Source organism: Neophocaena asiaeorientalis, unplaced genomic scaffold (genome assembly GCF_003031525.2).
Source record: "Neophocaena asiaeorientalis asiaeorientalis breed wild unplaced genomic scaffold, Neophocaena_asiaeorientalis_V1.1 scaffold363, whole genome shotgun sequence".
In the NCBI taxonomy this organism is placed as follows: domain Eukaryota; kingdom Metazoa; phylum Chordata; class Mammalia; order Artiodactyla; family Phocoenidae; genus Neophocaena; species Neophocaena asiaeorientalis.
In genome coordinates this window covers 807,455-828,432 of record NW_020172006.1, presented here as the reverse complement: position 1 = coordinate 828,432, position 20,978 = coordinate 807,455, and the positions used below count along the sequence as shown (strand labels likewise).

Below are 20,978 nucleotides of genomic sequence, written 5' to 3'. Positions count from 1 at the left end.
CAGCCACCTCTAGACAGCTTCTAGACACAGCCCTGCCCACCAGAGGGCCAAGACCCAGCTCAACCCACCAGTGGGCAGACATCAGAACTAAGAAAACTATAGTCCTGCAGCCTGCTGCAGGCTAGACACTACCCTGGGACCAGCTGGCCCCTGGCCCTTGGGTGACGAGAGGGGAGTGTAATCCTGGGATACATAGGACGTCTCCTACAGAGGATTACTTTTCCAAGGTGGAGAAACATAACTAACCTACCATATACATAAAAATACAAATAGCAATTTAGAAAAGATGAGGAGACAGAGGAATATGTTTCAGATGAAGGAACAAGATAAAACCCCAGAGGAAGAACTAAGTGACATGGAGATAGGCAATCTACCCACGAAAGAGTTCAGAGTTATGATCGTAAAGATGATCAAAGAACTCAGGAGGAGAATGGATGCACAGAGTGAGAAATTAGAAGTTTTTAACAAGGAATTAGAAAGTATAAAGAACAACCAAACAGAACTGACAAATACAATAACTGAAATGAAAAACACACTAGAAGGAATCAATAGTAGATTAAATGAAGCAGATGAATGGATCAGTGAGCTGGAATACAGAGTAGTGGAAATCACCACTGCCAAACAGAAAGAAGAAAAAAAAATGAAAAGAAATGAGGACAGTTTGAGAGACCTCTGGGACAACATCAAATACACTAATATTTGCATTATAGGGATCCCAGAAAAAGAGAGAAAGGGCCTGAAAAAACATTTGGAGAGATAGCAGCTGAAACCTTCCCTAACCTTTCCTTTCCTGAGAAAGGAAATAATCACCAAAGTCTAGGAAGCGCAGAGTCCCATACAGGATTAACCCATAGAGGAACACACTAAGACATGTTGTAATCAAAATGACAAAAATTAAAGATAGAATATTAAAAACAACAAGGGAAAAGCAACAAATAACATACAAAGGAACTCCCAGAAGGCTATCAGCTGATTTTTCAGCAGAAACTCTGCAGGCCAGAAGGGAGTGGCACAATACACTTAAAGTGATGAAAGAGAAAAATCTACAATCAAATAATACTCGACCTAACAAGGCTCTTGTTCAGATTTGAAGGAGAAATCAAAAGCTTTACAGACAAGCAAAAGCTAAAAGAATCCAGCACCACCAAACCAGCTTTACGACAAATGCTAAAGGAACTTCTCTAGGCAGAAAAGAAAAGGCCACAACTAGGAACAAGAAAATTACGAAATGGAAAAGCTCACTGGTAAAGGCAAACATACAATAAAGGTAGGAAATCATCCAAACATATAGCTAGTAGGGAGGTTAAATGACAAAAGTAGTGAAATTATTTGTAACCACAATAAGTGGTTAAGGGATACACAAAACAATTAGATGTAAAATATAATATCAAAAAAAGTAATTGTGGGGCTTCCCTGGTGGTCCAGTGGTTAAGACTCTGTGCTTCCACTGCTGGGGGTGTGGGTTCAATCCCTAGTCAGCGAACTAAGATCCCACATGCTGTGTGGCATGGCCAAAAAAAAAAAAAAAGTGTGAGGAGAAGAGAGTACAAATGCAGGTTATCTAAAATGCATTGGACATTAAGAGATCAGCAACTTAAGCATATATACAGACTGCTACACAAAAGCCTCACTGTAAACAAAAATCTCTAATAGATATATGCACAAAAAAGAAAAAGGAATCCAAACATAACACTAAAGATAGTCATCAAGGACTTCCCTGGTGGTGCAGTGGTTAAGAATCCACCTGCCAATGCAGGGGACACAGGTTCAAGCCCTGGTCCGGGAAGATCCCACATGCCACACAGCAACAAAGCCCATGCGCCACAACTACCAAGCCTGCGCTCTAGAGCCTGCGAGCCACAACTACTGAGCCCACGTGCCACATCTACTGAAGCCTGTGTGCCTAGAGCCCCTGCTCCACAAGAGAAGCCACCACAGTGAGAAGCCCATGCACTGCAACAAAGGACAGCACCCGCTCACCACAAACTAGAGAAAGCCTGTGTGCAGCAGCAAAGACCCAACACAGCCAAAAATAAATAAATTAATTAATTAAAAAAAAAGATAGTCATCAAATTACAAGAGAAGAGAACAAAAGAAGAAAGGGGAAAAAAGACCTCATAAACAAATCCAAAACAATTAACAAAATGGCAATAGTAACATACCTATTGATAATTACCTTAAATGTAAACAAACTAAATGCACAAACCAAAAGATATACACTGGCTGAATAGATACAAAACAGGACCTGTATATATGCTGCCTACAAGAGACTTCATTTCAGATCTAGAGACACATACAGACTCAAAGCGAGGGGACAGTAGAAGATATTCCATGCAAATGGAAATCAAAACAAAGCCACAGTAGCAATATTTTTATCAGAGAAAGTAGACTTTAAAATGAAGATTGTTATAAGAGATAAAGAAGGACATATGCATAATGATCAAAGGATCAATCGAAGAAGAAGATATAACAATTGTAAATACATAGGAACCCCTCAATATATAAAGCAAATGTTAACAAACATAAGAGGAGAAATTGACAGTAACACAATAACAGTGGGGGACTTTATCACACCCCACTATCCCATCCCCACTTCTGTGGTCACCTTGGAAAGCAACAACCTGGAATCACAGTGAAAACCACCAGCTTTGCAATCACCTAATGGATTAAAGCTCCTTCAAATGCCCATTCCCAGAGAACTGTCATTATTTGACCTGTCTGGTGGTTCCTTGGAAAGCCCCACTTATAGGCTCTCTATTTGATCTGACTTGGAGTTTGCCAGTGCAAACCATCTTTTATCCCAGAGAAGCTTGTCAAAAACAGTCACAGACAATTGTTTAACAGTGCAGCTGCCTGAGGCAGTAGACAACAGGGCAAATGAGAGGTTCCAATAAACTAAAATGAAAAAAATAAGAAATGAGATGTTTATGGGGGCTTTGAAAAGCTCAGGTATGAACCTTGGTATTGAAAAGGCCAAACACATGTCCAGGATTGTGCACATGCTCAGGAATGACATGAAAAGGCCCTAAGATCACAATTCTGGGTACCCTTGAGAGTCTGCATAAGCAAGGAGCAAGCAGAGTTTTAAACTGTCTGGCTAAGTGTTGATCGCATACCCCAAATTGCATACAGAGCCCCTTACCATAAAGTGGAACACCTATTGGTTTTAGGCATATAGGGAAACTTCTGTCATTGTTTCAGGAAACCACATCTAAAGAACTAAAGAAAAGTGTGAGAACAGTATCTAACCAAATAGAGAATAACAATAAAAAGATAGAAATTATTTTTTAAAGGAAATCCTGGAGCTGAAAAGTACAATATTGAAATGAAAAGTTCACTAATGGGGTACAATGGCAGGTAAGAATCAGCAAAACTGAAAGGTAAATTGAGATGATCCAATCTGAGAAAAAGGATAGAAAAATGAATGAAAACAATGAACTGTGGGACACTGGAAACCCCTACCAAAAAAAACCCCCCAAAACACACAACATACTCCCTAACAGTTTTCACAGAGAAGAGATAGAAGGGGCAGAAAGAATATTTGAAGAAATAATGGGTGAAAATGTCTGAAATTTGATGATGAACCACAATCTACACATCTATGAAGCTCAATACATTCCAAGTAGGATAAACTCAAAGAGATCCACATGTAGATGTATCATAGTCAAATTGTCAAAAGTTAAATATAAAGAGAGAATTTTGAAAGCAGCAAGAGAGAAGTGACTTGTCAAATCCAAAGAAATCTTAATAACATTTGATTTCTCATTAGTAACCAGTTAATGCCAAAAAAAGTGGGATGACATTTTCAAAGTATTGAAAGAAAAAGACTGTCTATCACAAATTGTATATCCAGCAAAACTATCCTTCAGAATGGAAGGATCAACTTCCATCACTACTGGATGAAGAGCTCCATTACTTGCACCTAAGTGTAAATTATTAAAACAAACAAACCAACAAACATAACCTAAAAAAAAATTTTTTTAACCCCAATCATGCCAAGACTTTGGAAAAGGTTCAAAGAGGAAACAGCAAATTAAGAAATACGTATTCAAGAAAAAATATAAATATTTGGTAGGAAAGGTGAAAATCTGTGATATTTCAAGAAAGGCTGCTGCCTGCCTGCCTCCTCCTAGTTCAGTGAGGTGAGACTCCACTCCAGACTGCTGCAGCCAAGAACATAGGGCTATTTCTTCTCTCAGCTACCAGCTGTAAGGCTTTCTTCCTGGGAGAATCAGGACATCAGTGTTTCTCATACTGCCTGCAGCTATCTATTGCTGAAGCTTAGTCCCAAGTGAGTGTGGTGGAGAGGTAGGGGGTTCCCTTCTTTTATCCAACCTCCACTCATGGAATGGAGACCCTATTTTGGTCATGGCACACTGAGAATACTTGAGGAGCTGCAATATAAAGGAAATGAAATTTCAAATCACAATGAGATAACATTTCACATCAACTAGGGTGGTATAATAAAAACAAAGCAAAACAAATAAAAGTTGACGAGGAAGGATTTAGAAAAATTGGATCCATCATACATTTCTAACATCTATAATGTAAAATGGTGCAGTTACTTTGGAAAACAGTCTGGCAGTTCCTCAAAGGGTGAAACATAGAGTTACCGTATGACCCAGAATTTCCAATCCTAGGTATGTGCTTAAGGGAACTGAATGATTTTGTTTATATGAAACATCTAGAATAGGCACATCTATAGCAACAGAACGTAGTAGTTGCCAGGAGCTGGAGGGAGGGAAGAATGGGTAGTGACTGCTAATGGTTATGGGGTTTCCTTTGGGGTGATAAATATATTCTGGAGTTAGTAGTGGTAGCTATTGTACAAGGTTATGACAAAAAATCCACTGAATTGCATACTTTAAAACTCTAATGGTGAGTTTAATGGTATGTGTATTATATCGAGAGAGAGAGAGAATGAAAGAAATAGTTACTTTTTACTTGGAACTTTGTCATTATGGCTTAGGAGTTTGAAAATCACTTGGTCAACCTTATGCAGTGTCAACCATATGCAGTGTCAACCATACACTAATAGCTTACCTCAGTTCCTGTTTCTCTCCAATCCCAAGCCCGACTTCCCCCTGGCCACACTTTGCAGTCCTTATAGACTTTAGTAGAGCCGTGTACTTTCATTTGCCCCCATGAGAGGGAAGCAATTTCAGGGGAAGACATAAGGAACTTAATTGAACTCTGAAATTAAAAGAAAAATATAGTAAATCAGTTTTAAAGTAAGGTTGAAACAGCTCCAAAATACAGGAGCTATACTATAAACAGAATGTATTTCAAATTATAATGCTGTATACAAAATATAGTAAGCCCTGGTCCTCTATGAGTTAAGAAGCATCTTTCTCATTTATGTGGTTGTCACTTCTTCTCCAGAGGTCTAACAAGTGAAATGTTTTTCTTGGGATCCTGAATCATCCAACCATGGAAACTAGATACTACAATTACTTCTCAGACGCTGGAGGGAATTCTCTGGATTTTTTTTTGTTTTTGTGGTACACGGGCCTCTCACCGCCGCGGCCTCTCCCGTTGCGGAACACAGGCTCCGGACGCACAGGCTCAGCTGCTCTGCGGCATGTGGGATTCTCCCGGACCGGGACACGAACCCGTGTCCCCTGCATCGGCAGGCGGACTCTCAACCACTGCGTCACCAGGGAAGCCCCTCAGGATATTTTTGAGAGATAAAATTAAAGGTGGAGATTTACTTCAGCATGATGGAGTGAGGAAGTTGACAAATCCTTTCCCTAAAAGCAGGTATAAAGCTGGACAAAACTGTCAAAATAAAAATTTGGCACTCTGGAAATAATATTAAAGATATATTGCAAACTGAAAAACGCTTATTCATGAAAACCACTGAATTTCAGATAAGAACAGTAAGATGTTTTGTTGTTCTTGCCTGGGATTACTCCCATGCCCCTACAACAGTTCTGTTGGCACAGAGGTTCAACTTGATTGGGGCAGGGCATGAAAACCAACAGTCTTGCTGCTAAGGCAGAGGAGGCTCACTTGATTTAGAGCATTTTCAGTTAACCTGGTGATTTCAGTGGCAAGTAAATATGGATGGCAGGTGGCTCTGCTTCCTTAATATTGTAAGCCTGTTTGGAACAAGCAATGGATTGTCAGAGTAGACAGGGATTTAAAAGGAATTCCCAAGAGGTGCTTGATAAGCTCTCTATCCTGAGTGGAGCAAAGGCTGTGAGCATATGCATCAAAGACAGGAATAGGCCTAAGTCATGGAAATGTTCTGGGCCAATGGAGCCTATAGAACATGCAAAGTGAAGAGGTGAGGGGGCTCAGAAGGACTCAGAAGAATGTAAGGGCCAGGGAAGAGATGAAAACATCTGAACATTGAATGTACTCCCCAGCACAGATGCTGATCCATCAGTAGAGAGGGTTAAGTCTTACTGGCTTGAGGTGTTTGAACACAATCTTTGGCTGTACACTAAGACATATACGCACAGAGGAGACCCCCTAGGAAGCCAAGCTTAAAAGTAAAAACAAGGGGAACTCCCTTACGGTCCAGTGATTAGGACTTGGCACTTTCACTTCTGGGACCAGGGTTCAATCCCTGGTTGGGGAGTTCCCACAAGCCATGTGGCACGGACGAAAAAAAAAAAAAGAGAAAAAAAAAAGCCCTTAATACAGATTTCAGTGGCCACACATTGCATGGGAGACAGAATCCACAGATTTAGTTTAGGCAAGTGACTAAACAGAAACAAATAAACTAAGAACAACAATGTAGGGGGAAAATCCAAATCCAGACTCTATAATACATTATCTAAAATACCCAGTTTTCAATAAAAAATTACAAGACATGCAAAGAAACAAAAAAATGTGACTCATACTCATCAACTGAAACAGTATCTGAGCACTCCCATATATTTGATTTAGCGAAGACTTCAAAGAAGCTACTCTAAATGTGTTCAAAGAACTAAAGGAAACTATTCATAAAGAATCAAAATTATGATGAAACGGGACGGGCAAGTTAGGGGGATGGGATTAAGAGATACAAAATGCTCTTTATATAATAGATACGCAACAAGGATATATTGTATAGCACAGGAAATTATAGCCATTATCTTGTAACTTTTAGTAGAGTATAATTTGTAAAAATACTGAATCACTATGTTGTATACCTAAAACTAATATAATGTTGTAAATCAACTATACCTCAGGGACTTCCCTGGTGGTCCAGTGGTTAAGAATCCACCTTCCAGTGCAGCGGACGCGGGTTCCATCCCTGGTCAGGGAACTAAGATCCCGCATGCCGCAGGGCAAGGAAGCCCGTGTGCTGCAACTACAGAGCCCGCATGCCACAACTACAGAGGCTGTGTGCTGCAACTAAGACCCGACGCAGCCAAAAATAAATAAATAAATATTTAAAGAAAACTATACTTCAGTGTGAAAATTATGACAATGACTCAATGAATATAGAATCTCAATAAAGAGATAGACATTTCAAAAAAGAATCAAATGGGAATTCTAGCATTGATAAGTACAATAGCTAAAAGGTGCTTGATTCAGGTTTCTCCAGAGAAACAGCACCAGTAGACTATATATATTAACAGATTTATTTCACAGAAGTGGCTCATGCAATTGTGGGGATTGGCTAGTGCAAAATGTGCAGGGCAGGCTGGCAGGCTGCTCTCAAGCAAGAGTTGTCATTTCAGTATTGACGTGTTAGTTCTTCTTCCTCAAGGAAACCTCACTTTTCCTTTTGCGGCCTTTCAACTAATTGAATGAGGCCTTCCAAGAGTATTGAGGATAATCTTCTTTATTTAAAAGTCAATTAATTGTAGATGTAAACTAGGTCCACAAAACACCTTCATAGCAGCACCTAGTGTTTGATTGGATAACTGAGTGCTATAGCCCAGCCAAGCTGACACACAAAATTAACCATCAGTCTACCCCTTGTTAATATGGTACCTATATACATGTCCTTAAACTGTATTTAATCTCCAAATAAAGACAATAACAAAGTGATATTTCTCCCTAATATTAATAACTACTAACCTATTTTTAAAATGTGTAATATAACAAAGGACATAAACACACTATCTTTGGTGCTGTGGGAGGAAGACACAAATTTATAAAACATGATTCTTGTTGAGAAGTTAATATTACACCAGAGGAGAGAAGACATATGCAAATTACTAACAATTTCTTAAAGGTGACCTTTAAAAATTACAAGGTAACTTTTGAAAAGTGGTATAAGGAAATTGTAATGAGCTGTTATGAGGGTTGAGAAAGACTTCTGTACTAGTCTGCTAGAGTTTCCATAGTAAAATAACAAAGACTGGGTAGCTTAAACAACAGAAATTTATTTTCTCACAGTCTGGAGACTGGAAGTCCAAGATCAAAGTGCCAGCAGGGCTGGTTTCTGGTGAGACCTCTGTTCCTGGCTTGCAGATGGATTCTTTCTTGCTTTGTCCCCACATGGCCTTTTCTCTGTTCATGAGCACTCTTGATGTCTTTTCCTTTTCTTATAAAGATACCAGTCCCATTAGAGCCCCAATCCTCACGGCCTCATTTAACTTTAGTTACCTCCTTAAAGGCTCTATTTCCAAATATAGTCCCATTGAGGATTAGGGCTTCAACATATGAATTTGGGGGAGGCACAGTTTGGTCCATAGTAGCTATCCTATGGCAGTACTACACAGTTTTGATTACTGTAGCTTTGTAGTCACTTTTGAAACCAGGAAGTGTGAGACCTTCAACTTTGTTCATCACTTAAAAAACCGTTTAGGATATCCTGGGTTCCTTGCACTTCCATATTAATATTAGGACCAACTTACACATTTCTACAAAAAAGGCAACATAATTTTTCTTTCAGTAAAAATAATTATTTCATCAGAGAAAGCTCTTAAGAAATAAGAATAGACTGATGCATAACTCTTTTTTTTTTTTTTGCGGTACGCAGGCCTCTCACTGTCGTGGCTTCTCCCGTTGCAGAGCACAGGCTCCGGACGCGCAGGCCCAGCGGCCACGGCTCACGGGCCCAGCCGCTCCGCGGCATGCGGGATCCTCCCGGACCGGGGCACGAACATGCGTCCCTTGCATCGGCAGGCGGACTCTCAACCACTGCACCACCAGGGAAGCCCTGATGCATAACTCTTAAGAAAAAAGATGGTAAGGCACTTCTAAAAGTGTTTCTTCAATGAATACAATTCTATTGCAACAGAGAATTCAGTTATCATTAAGAGAAAGAACCAGAAAATGGCTGGATTAAATCTTGTTTATTACTTCTTTTTATTTTCGTATATTTTCCTATGAAACTATTTTGAAGACCATAGATTCCTACTTCTGTTGACATTTAACAGTTTTTTCACTACATATAACATATCCATATACTTCTAGAAGTATTTCTTGTAAAAGTGAGTTTTAAACAAACCTAAGTAAATTTGCTCATTACTAATTAGGAATTCCCAAACTGGCTCCACAGTTGAATCCAGTTCACTTCAATATACATTTGCCAGGCTTACAATATCTGTAAAAAAAAATTGTGTGACAAATGCAAAGATAATATGTTGGGGAGACAGAAATATGTATAAATTATTCCATTATAAGGCAGACTGTTATCAATGTAATTTGACAAAATTGAAGGCTAAGCCATTAAATTTTAACATCAAAGCATAATTACATTCAATTAAATGCAGAAATATCTTTAGAGTTCAAGAGTTTTCACAAATGTATAAACTTGCTAGTCATGAAACAGAATGTATCTCGAAATTTCCCTTGTGCACCTTTCTAGTCAATCCCCTTCCAAGCTCAAAAGAAGCTTTTGATTTCTATTCCCATATATTAGCTAGACCTTCATATTGATGTAATTTTACAGTACCTACTCTTTTGTGTCTTTCTTCTTTCACTCAAAATGCTTTTGAGATTCACCTATGTTGTAATATATATCAAGTGTGTATCAGTCTGAGTAGTAGTCTGTTGAAAGACTATATCACTATTTACCCATTCTTCTTCTGATGAGCATTTTGTTTCTTTTTGGTATTTTGAATAAACTAGTCACTAATTCTGAATGCAAAACTATTTTGTCTTTTCCCCTAAGAGAATGTGAAATTTGAACTATCTTAAGAAATTTCTTATTCATAAATAAAGACTGAGTGTAGGTAATTTAATGCTTATTTAAAGGCTTCTTTATGGAAGTAGCAATAAATCAATTACAGTTTCTTTTAAAGCTACTTATTTTTTCTATCTTTACCTTTTAGTCTGATATATATAATGCAATTATTTAACTACGTAAATTGGGATTAAATTCTTGTAACCCACAAATTCTCTTAGCCCAAGGCAAGAAGAGACGGTGCTTATCATTTATTTTTTTTCCAAGAACAGACTTAGTGAAGGTATGACCTAAACCTTGCTTTGTAGTACAACATCTCTCATCTTTTGGGTGGATATAACTTTTGATGCCCAAGGACTTTGTTCTAATGCCAATCTTGATTACAAAAGCAGAAACTCTAACCTTATTTATCAGTCCCCGCTTTGAGTAACAGTGTCAGCACTGAGAAAAGAAAAAAATTATATAAAGCTTTTTTTTTAGAAAGTTATATTTACAATCCCATGGGAGAGCAGGTGAGGTGCTGGAAAAGCTGCAAGCGAAGAGAGAGAAAGGAAAGAGGCAGGGGGGTAGTGTTCAGAAAACGATATAACTAAATCTTTCTTTTGGTCTGAAGGTTTTTTTTCCATCAAAATTCATTCACAAAGATATGATTTTATTTAATATTGTGTACCTGCCTTTCATTTAAGGTCAATTAAGTTATGATCTTATGAAGATTTTTGTATCTTTGCAAAACTGATAAGTTCTGGGTCAAATTTTTCTTAAACTGGGGTCTTCGGGGCCCCAGGTATAGAGATATATATACTTGGGAGTTTGAGAGTTCTACCAACATATTTCAGTTTATTTATTTATTTTTTTAATTGAGGGATAGTTGATGAACAACATTATATAAGTTTCAGGTGTACAACACAGTGATTCACACTTTTAAAACACAATTTTTAAAGGTTATACTATATTTACATCCATTATATTGTAAAATATTGGCTATATTCCCTGTTATACAATATATGTTTTAGTTTAGTTCTGTTTCATTTCAGTGTTGTTTAAAATATTTTACTACACATTAAATTAAGACTTTTGCTATGATAATTCATCACATTTTCCTAAAGTGAGACTTTTCTTTCTTTTTTTTTAACTTTTTTTAAAAAATATCTTTATTGGAGTATAATTGCTTTACAATAGTGTGTTAGTTTCTGCTTTATAACAAAGTGAATCAGATATACATACACATATATCCCCATAAAAATATGGAATGCTTCATGAATTTGCATGTCATCCTTGCGCAGGGGCCATGCTAATCTTCTCTGTATCATTCCAATTTTAATATATGTGCTGCCGAAACGAGCACTTTTTAAACTTTTCTATTGTGGCACAACATACATAACATAAATCTTACCATTTTAACCATTTTTAAGTGTGTAGTTCAATGGCATGAAGTACATTCATATTGCTGTATAGACTTTAATTACATCAGTATTTCTTAAACTGATATTTTCAAGAGTATTTGTAAATTTTATTTTTCTTTTTTATAAAATTAATTTTTATTGGCATATCTTTACAATGTTGTGTTAGTTTCTACTGTACAGCAAAATGAATCAGCTATACATATACATATATCCCCTCTTTTTTGGATTTCCTTTCCATTTAGGTCACCACAGTGCATTAAGTACAATTCCTGTGCTATACAGTATGTTCTCGTTAGTAATCTATTTTATACATAGTATCTATAGTATATATGTGTCAATCCCAATCTCCCATTTCCTCCCCTCCCAGTATTTGTAAATTTTAAAACAACATTTTTTTCCTTTAAAAAGGGTTTGTAGGGACTTCCCTGGTGGTGCAGTGGTTAAGAATTCGCCTGCCAAAGTAGGGGACACAGGTTCGAGCCTTGGTCTGGGAAGACCCCACATGCCGTGGAGCAACTAAGCCCCAGCACCACAACTACTGAGCCTGCATGCCACAACTACTGAAGCCCACATGCCTAGAGCCCATGCTCCACAGCAAAGAGAAGCCACCATAATCGCACTGCAACGAAGAGTAGCCGCTGCTCGCCACAACTAGAGAAAGCCTGCGCACAGCAACAAAGACCCAACACAGCCAAAAATAAATAAATAAAATTTTTAAATAAATAAATTAATAAAAAGGTTTGTAATTTTTTTTTTTAAAGTTTTTTGCTGCACCCCACTGGTATGTGGGATCTTAGTTCCCTGACCAGGGATCGAACCCTCACCTCCTGCATTGGAAGGCAGAGTCTTAACCATTGGACTGATGGGGAAGTCCCAAAAAGGGTTTGTATATTATTTGAGATTAAGAATCAGTATTCTAGGTAATAAAGTCCTCTTATAATATAGAATTTTTTTCTCTTGATAAACGAGTATTCTTTCTTTCTTAGTCTGATATAGAACATTACAGTTTTTCCCTTTTTTACCTAGAAATGCAGAACAAAATTCAATTTTTAATTGTGGTAATCATTTTTTCTGTTCCCAATATAATTACTTGCCTATAGATTTCTTTATTTTCCTTTAATTATAAATGGTCCTATTTTAAATGGTTTATATTATACTTTGAAATTCTTTTTAGTAAGTAGATACTATATAAATTTTAAATGCGCACTGAAATTTTTGGCTCAAAGTAGTAAACTATCAATTACAAATAGCTGAACTCTAAGTTTTAGGAATTTGTTCAATAGTAGCAACTAATATTTTTAAAGTATTTACAGTGTGCCAGGGCATTGTGCTACTCAATGTACTGTGAATTATCTAGTAAAATCCTATGTTGTAGGTACTATTATCACCCGACTTTACAGAGGTTCAAAGAAATAAAAAATCTTCCGCAATGTCCTGAGGCGGTTCCTTTAGAAATCAAGTCTTGCTGAACTCCAAAGCTCAGGCTCTTAACCAAAATGCACATTGTATCCCAAGCCGCACATTCTACTTTGCATTACTGATGGTTTTTCCGAGATTCTTTGTGGGAGAATGCTCATTGCTTCTCCCAACGAAGCGGAACCCTGTCTTGTAACAAACTTTTTTCCCTTGCACAAAGTTTCCTACCATGTCCACCCTCAGTGCAGTCCTAGTCCACCCTCTGATCTTGGGCCGCTACAGAGCCTGGTCCCCAGATCTTCGTGCCTCAACAAAGCCCCTCCCCCTCACACGCTGGCAACCACAGCAGGGCCCTGTCCTCTCACACCTTGGTCCCTGTGAAGAGCCTGGTCCCTTTAGACCCTGATTTCCTAGCAGGGCCCCAACTCCGCAGACTTGTGATCCCGGCAGAGCCTCGTTCCATCAGGCCCTCGTCCCCCAGAGTTTTCAGACACTGCTTTCCAGCACAGGTGCGGTTCTTGTACCTTAGCAATATCCCTCAGCAAACTTTCACTGAGACATCTCCATACAAAGGTTCCATCCCAGCCCCTAATTCAGGGCACCTCTCCACCTTTCCCTTCTCCAACTTTTTCTCAGAATCGTTTTTTTCCCCCCTATTCTCTTTTGTTGCTTCTTATTCACTCTCCTCAACTTCCCCCACCATCTGGTGCCCCAGTTTCTGTCCCGAGTGCCCCCCCAAACTTACCCAACGCCCTCCCTCCAAGGAGCAGCGATCTCGAACGGCTCCCTGCTTTACCTCTCACCTTTGCTCCCGAGGACCCGGCCAGGCGATCCCCCCACGACTCGCGCGGCCCTGAAAAAGTCTTTTGGCCTGTTATCGAGTGAAGCTCCGCCCTCTTCAAGCCTATTGGTCACCGTTCCTAAAACTCCCGCCTCTCCAGCTTCCAGCCCGCCTCCCTGCCCCGCAGCCCTTGTTTTCATTCCCCTTGTCACACGAGGCAGTGGCGAACCCGAAGTGGGAGGAGCGAGGGAGGGGGGCGGAAAGAGAGCTGAAAGCGAAAGGCACGGGGCGCCTCTCTTTCCTACGTCTGACTCGGTTCTCGACTGCTCCGGGCCGCCGTTGTATTGTGGGATCGCTGCGCCGTGCCTAAGACGCTCGGATCCGCAGGGGCGCCCACTTGCTAGCGCCTCCTGTCGTCTGTAAGGTTGCCCTGCCATTCCTCGGCACCCCAACTCCCCCCACCCCCCTATCGCCTCCTCCTCCATCCTCCAGTTCAAAATGGCGGCGGCGGCGGCAGCGGCGGTGGCTATGGCTCCTCCGGGCTGCCCGGGTTCTTGCCCCAACTTCGCCGTAGTCTGCTCCTTCTTGGAGCGCTACGGGCCGCTGCTCGACCTGCCTGAGTTGCCGTTCCCCGAGCTGGAGCGGGTGCTGCAAGCTCCGCCGCCGGACGTCGGCAACGGAGAAGGTAAGCTAGGGGCCCGAACGCCCGGCGGGAAGCGGCCCTGGCATGCTCCTTCTCTCCGCTCTTCACAGACACCCCGGACCTCCGCGACTCTGTCCTCCCGCTGGGGCGCAGTTCAGCCCGACCGATCTTCTCCTCCCAGCCCCCGGGGTCTTGGGCAGTGGGGAGGCGGGGCGGAGGCCCCATAGGGCCATTCCGCCCGACGCCCAGCAGAGGTGGGGGCGTCGCGGGCTAGGTCTGGGCTGGGGGCGGGGAGGGGTCATTGTGCTGGTCGGCCGCCCCTGGGACTGCTATCCCGCGGCGGGGACCGGGCCCCCCAATCCTTCTCCCTCTCGGTGGCGGGGGAAGGGGAGCGCAGGTTCCGGCCAGCTTTGCGCTTTTCTCCTCTACTCCTCCCTCACTCCCTCCCCTCCTCCCACCATCCTCGCTACCATCTCCGGGGAGGCTGGGCTCATCTTCTCGGGGCGCCTCTTTCTCTCCCTCCACCTGGGTGGGCGGGGGCAGCGGACACTTCATCTCTCCCTCCCTCTAGTGGGAACTCCCCCGAGAGAGTCGGCTCTGGTCTCTTTTCCTTTCCCCTCCAGGGCTGGTTTAACCCCCCAAACTCCTTCCTCTGAGTCCGGAGGTTTGCTCCTCCTCCTTAGGAGGGGGTCTTCCTCCATTCTCGCTTTGGGGGATGAAGTCGGTTCAGCTTCTCCACTTTGGAGGGTAGAGGGTTAATTTCTCCTCCCCCATAGTTTTCCTCCTCCCCACCTCCCCCCAAATAATAGAAGAGCATCTCCCCACTTTTCCAGTCCCTTCCCCCTTCATCCTGGTATAAGGCTTAGGGGAAGAAGAAGTCGCCCTCCCATTTGCAGGGTAGGGTGGGGTGGTTAGTATGTAGGGTGGAGGAGGGGCTCAGACGGAGGGGAAACAGTTGAAGAAGGTGCTTGTTGCTCATGTTTCTCTCTCTGGTGCCGCCGGTCTATTATTGGTGTTCGCAAGTGGTGCTCCTTCCACATAAGGCCACCGCGCGGCTTCAGGGCGCATGCTCTGCCCGGCCCCATTGAAACTTCCTGCTGCTGCTGCGGCGGCGGCGGCGGCGGCTGGTGGTTCTTTTCGCTGGAGCATCTCCGCGCTGCGCCTGCTGCCTCCAGCCCTCATTGAGCGCACTCCCTCCCTATTTATTCCCGATCCATGCCTCTGCTTTCTGGCACATTTCTTTTTTCAGAGAAGGGCTTTTTTGTTGTACTCTGAGCATTGCCTTTATCTGGGAACAGCCCTTGGCTGGAGAAGAAACGTTTCCAAATAGGTCTTTTTTTTTTTCCCCCTTTTTGTCCGTATTAGGTGGCCACAGTGGACTGGGTATTGTGCAAAACAGATAGCTATTTCCTTTACAAGAAATCAGGGCCGCTCTTTAATTCTCCATGGAAATGAAGAAGTTTCTGTTAACAGAATATATTTACATAGCTAGGAAGAGCCCAAGTGTGAAGTTGTTCAAAATATTACCTATAGAGAAAATTATATTATGGCTACCAAAGACTCAAATTAATACAGCAGTTATGGTACAGGCATATATCTCTTCTTACCTGCCCAGATCTCCTCTACCATTCATAAACTCTGGCAAATAAAAGATTATATTATATAAAGACTTCTGCAGAATTTCTTGAAAAGTTAAACTCCCCAATATAGTAATTTCAATTGCAATTTGATGGCTATCAAATTGTATTTACATTTCTTTTACGGAAATGATCATTATGAAGGAGAGTGCCTTATAAGTTACTTTTAGGATACCTTGGGAAATGATGGTAATGTATCTATAAGAGAGAAAGGTGGGAATTTGAGGAAAGGGATTGCTGGTAAATTGTTTTTGGAATGTATTTGGACCAAGTTGGAATGCAGGCATAAATTTTCTGTCCTGGCATTATATTTTGGGTGGTATATAAGATTGCTTGCTTCTCCATTCCTTTTAAGTATTTTGGCCACTGCATTTGGCTTCTGTTAGTAACAAGAAAAAATATCAGAGTCAGTCTAATACTTCATGTTACTTTTCTATCTAGGATTGAACAATGGGCGACTAGCTAAGTAAAAAATGAGAAGTAATACGAGTTGAGAGATTATACCAGTGGGTTCAGCCATGCATTACTGTTGGTATAGTTTCAACTATAATAATAGATCTTGTCATAAGGTGATCCAAGAATAATAATTAATGTTACGCAGTTCAAGATCCTTGGCAAGTGAAAAGTCTCTGCAGGTGAAATGCTGCTACTGTGCAGGGAGAAGATTTTCAGGCCTTTGGTGATGGTTAACCTGCTTGTAGTAGCTGATAATACTGCTCCCACTAAGAAGGTTTGGACTGAGTCTTGGGGAAGGAGTTGTGGTGTACTAGAAAGAGTTAAAAGACATTGGTTTTAGTTGAACTAAATATTTTGCTGATAATCTCTGGACAGCTGAATCAACCTCTTGAATAGTGTAATAATATGTAGTTTGTGGGGCAAATTACTTAATTTCTATGGACCTCAGTTTCTTGAGTAAATAGAGGTAATATCTGAGGACCAAATGAAATGTTTCAAAAATCCTTTCATAAACCAAGTACTTATAAGTATTCTTTTTTTTTTTTGGACATGCCGCACTGCCTGCTGGATCTTAGTTCCCCAACCAGGGATTGAACCTGGACCCTGGTAGTGAAAGTGCCAAGTCCTAACCACTGGACCGCCAGGGAATTCCCTAAATATTCTTGTATTACAAATTTTATTAAAGGTATTTGTGAGGTAGAAGACACAAAAGTACATTTGGAATGAAAATGTTAAATTTTTAGCTTGTAGTGAGAAAGGATAAGCACAGTGTAATGTTGAGCTGTTGTGCTCTTGGGGAAAAGTCTGTTATAATCAAAGGAGTTTTGCTCTATATACATTTTAGTATTTTTAAAAGGCAGTTCTTAGTGCCATTTCAATAATCCTATTTTATAAAACTTTTGGTTTTTCCTAGTGCGATTATTCCTTAAAAGGTTTGTAAAGTATATTCTTCTGAGTTGCCAGTTAAATTCTTTTTTACCTAGTCATTGTTGTAGGTATATCGACATTATGACATCTTTGAACAAGGCTGTATTTCTCTATATTGTCCTTGTTTAGGCCCTTTATGATCTTTCCCTTAAATTTTTGTTTATAAGTCTTAATTTGACATTATGGTTTTGGCTTAGAATGCTCTTCATCCCCTACAGTGTCAGTTATTAAATTTGGTTTTATAAACTACTTGTTTAGTTTTAAGGATATAAGCTACCATTTACTGAGCATTTACTATGTGCAAACATCAGCTCCTTATTTCTTACAACTATTCTCTGAGGTTGGTACTATTATTCCTATTTGGCAGGCATAGAAACTAAGGTTCAAGAGATTGATTCAGCTGTCCAGTGCCCAAGATTATACAGTTTTTGGTAGAATCTTAGATTTGTTATTGATATTAGTTAGAATAGGAAAAGAATGTGCCAACTGAAGGTATATTTTATTCCCTCTCCCTCAGTCTACTGTAGCCCTCCCAATTCTGTGCTCTGTATGGACCTCCCCAGCTTCCTCTTGATGGGAGGTGGTTGATCAGGAGGTACGACTGTAAACAAAAGTGGACATTGACTTTGTGGAATTACCAACATCCGAGGCTCCCAAGTATCTTCCCTCTCCTCCAGAGGGCATTCTTCTTCAAGAGAAAAATATAGTTTTTCATTCTTTAAACATAGTCTTTGTATGGGTACTGATTGAGAAGTTATATGTATCTAATGACAATCTATTAAGGTGTGTATGGATAAGGTTGACTGAGTTCCTGTATAGTATTAAACAAGTTGAATCATTAGTTTTTTGGTTTGTTTTGGTTTTTTAATTTTTAGTGTAATTTTAGTTTTGATTTGTGTTTCACATTTTTAAATGAATTGAAGTTTAACTCTTGCAGTCAAAATGTCAAGTATAAAAGGATATACCGGGCTTCCCTGGTGGCACAGTGGTCCCGAAAAAAAAAAAAAAAAAAAAAAAAGGATATACCTTATTTTTTTAACTGGACTTGTGATTGAAACTTAATATGTTCTCTTCTGTTGGTGATAATCGAATTGTGTGACAGCAGTTTTTAGGTTCATTCATGAAGTAGAAAGATGACTTTACCATAACTAGAGTCACCATCTGTTGCTTTGAGCAAAAGATCTTACCAGGTACATGTGCCAGGAGTTGCATGGATCTACAGTGGTAGGCTATTGGTGGTAGCATTGCTGGAACCACAACCTCGTTTGGTCAAAATGTCTAGTTTTGGCTCTTCCACCTTTGAAAGAAGAAATATTCTTTAGACATTTATTAGAGGGAAGGAGAGAAAGGTATTTCTTTTCCATCATTTTTGGTATATCACAGAGTTGAGGTAACCAAAAGTTATGGACGTTCGGAGGGAGGTTGTAGGCATTGTCCCAGAACTGGAGGTAATAGGGACAGGAGTTTTCTGGCTAAAATTGGGCCTGTTAATGAAAACTGACTTTCTTCTTTTTTAAATTACTAAAGAGTTTGCCTTGAAATTTACCAGTGTTGTTAAATTCTCAGCTAGTAAGGAAGGTAAGCATTTATTAGCTACTTCATTTACTTAATTTGTATATTGAATATTTGCTATATTCTAAGTGCAGTAAACATTATAGTGATTATGTATTTTTTAAAATACCCTTTTTTTTTTTTTTTTTGGCCACACGGCTTGTGGGATTTTAGTTCCCGGACCAGGGACTGAAGCCAGGCCCTTGGCATTGAGAGCACAGAGTCCTAACCACTGGACCACCGGGGAATTCCCTATGATGATTATTTTAAAAAGACATTAAACATGGGCCCTTCTTTTAAGGATTTTCTAATCTAGTAAGAAGTAACAAAGCTGAGCTTGAGTTACTATCATCATTCAAATGCTTATTTTTTTCTCTGGGATTTTTTTTTTATATATATAAATTTATTTATTTATTTATGGCTGCGTTAGGTATTCATTGCTGCGCGCGGGCTTTCTCTAGTTGTGGAGAGCAAGGGCTACTCTTTGTTGCAGTGAGCAGCCTTCGCATTGCGGTGGCTTCTCTTGTTGCGAAGCACGGGCTCTAGGCACGCAGGCTTCAGTAGTTGTGGCACGTGGGCTCAGTCGTTGTGGCTCGTGGGCTCTAGAGTGCAGGCTCAGTAGTTGTGGCGCACGGGCTTAGTTGCTCCACGGCATGTGGGATCCTCCCGGACCAGGGATCGAACCCGTGTCCCCTGCGTTGGCAGGCGGATTCTTAACCCCCTGCACCAGCAGGGAAGTCCCCTCTCTGGGATTTTTTTATCAACTGGGGTTAGTAGTCTATGAATTCTAGTCTATAAGTTAATAGACTAAAATTATGTCTATGACAACTTTATGGTGAGATGTACAACCTCATATAGTGTGGGAAAGTAAGAACAATTCAGACCCAAAGTACATTTTAGCCTGAATCATGTATTCAGGAAAGGTATTTCTGTGTGTTCCTGGATTTGAGAAATTTTCTTTGGCTCTCTACCTGATGGATATAGCCTTAATATACTGTGCCTGGGTGTTTTTGTTTTTCTGTTTTTACTGTGTGGCAGATCCCATTACAAAGGGTATCAGCGTGTTTTCTGTTTTCTTTTTATGTTAGAATTTTTGAAGTATCAAATATTGCTTGAGAGAGTAATCTGGGGCTTCATTTAAAAAAAAAAAAGATTGATTCTTTCAACAAATGTTAATTGATTACCTAATGTGTGCCAGGTACACTATACACTGGGGATACATTGGTGAGCAAGATAGATAAGATCCTTGTCCTTATGGAGCTCATAGTTTAGCAGCAAAGATAGACAATGAAGCAGTGATTTTTTTAAAAAATGTTATTATATGGGCAAATATAGTGTACACTCTGTAATGATACATATTTTTAGTGAACTTTGTTTTATAATTTGTTTAGCTTTGTATTTATCCTATCTGTATGCCTTTTTCCCCTATATTTGTACAAGTTTATCTTAATAATTTTCTGGATGGTAGGATTATAAGTTGTTTTTTCTTTGTATCATATTTTTTCACATATCCTTTCAATACTAATTATGTATCTCTTTGGTAATCACAAAAACAAATTATTTAAGAGTAGTCTTATACCAAGAAGTGAAATGGGTGAAAGTGGTCAAAAGGTACGGACTTGCAGTTATAAAATAAATAAGTCGTGGGGATATAATGTACAGTTAATTTTACAATGTATAATTATACAATGTATAATGATGAATATAGTTAATAATACTGCATTGTGTATTTGAAAGTTGCGGAGAGAATAAATCTCAAAAGTTCTTATCACAAGAAAAAATTATAATTATGTGGTGATGGATGTTAACTTACTGTGGTGATCATTTCACAATGTATACAAATAGTGAATCATTTCGTACACCTGAAACTAATATAATGTTATATGTCAATTATATCTCAAAAAAAGAATTAAGAAAACTAGTTTTCTAAGAGGCTTTATAAAAGAAAAATTGAGTTGCTGCCTTATTTACTTTTAATCTTGAATTACTTCTCACCGTGAATATTACCACCATCCACCCAAGTCACCCAGATCAGAAACCAAGGAGCCAACTTAGACCTCAGTCTCTCACATACTTTATTCCATGTCTT

At 39.9% G+C, this 20,978-nt stretch overlaps 2 protein-coding genes and 1 non-coding gene across 5 annotated transcripts in view; 1 reads left to right on the top strand and 2 right to left on the bottom strand.

The window, feature by feature from the left end:
- Nucleotides 1-13,833, bottom strand: part of AAMDC (adipogenesis associated Mth938 domain containing) — a 28,581-nt gene extending 14,748 nt beyond the window's left edge. Inside the window, exons 1-2 of one of the 3 annotated variants that reach the window (XM_024749453.1) lie at nt 13,698-13,833; nt 5,044-5,193 (exon numbers count right to left, since the gene is read on the bottom strand). In XM_024749453.1, the coding sequence (XP_024605221.1) occupies nt 5,044-5,175 (132 nt within the window). In that variant the 5' untranslated portion in view covers nt 5,176-5,193; nt 13,698-13,833. Of the gene's footprint in view, nt 1-5,043; nt 5,194-13,639 lie in introns of all 3 variants that reach the window. The other 2 variants (XM_024749463.1, XM_024749446.1) reach the window with 2 other exon arrangements.
- LOC112402689 (U6 spliceosomal RNA) lies at nt 11,314-11,420 on the bottom strand. Its single transcript, XR_003003753.1, has one exon. It is a non-coding gene; the product is annotated as a U6 spliceosomal RNA (small nuclear RNA).
- A 122-nt stretch (nt 13,834-13,955) lies between the features above and the next one.
- Nucleotides 13,956-20,978, top strand: part of RSF1 (remodeling and spacing factor 1) — a 170,100-nt gene continuing 163,077 nt past the window's right edge. Inside the window, exon 1 of the mRNA XM_024749386.1 lies at nt 13,956-14,360. Within this exon, the coding sequence (XP_024605154.1) occupies nt 14,174-14,360 (187 nt within the window). The 5' untranslated portion in view covers nt 13,956-14,173. The remainder of the gene's footprint in view (nt 14,361-20,978) is intronic.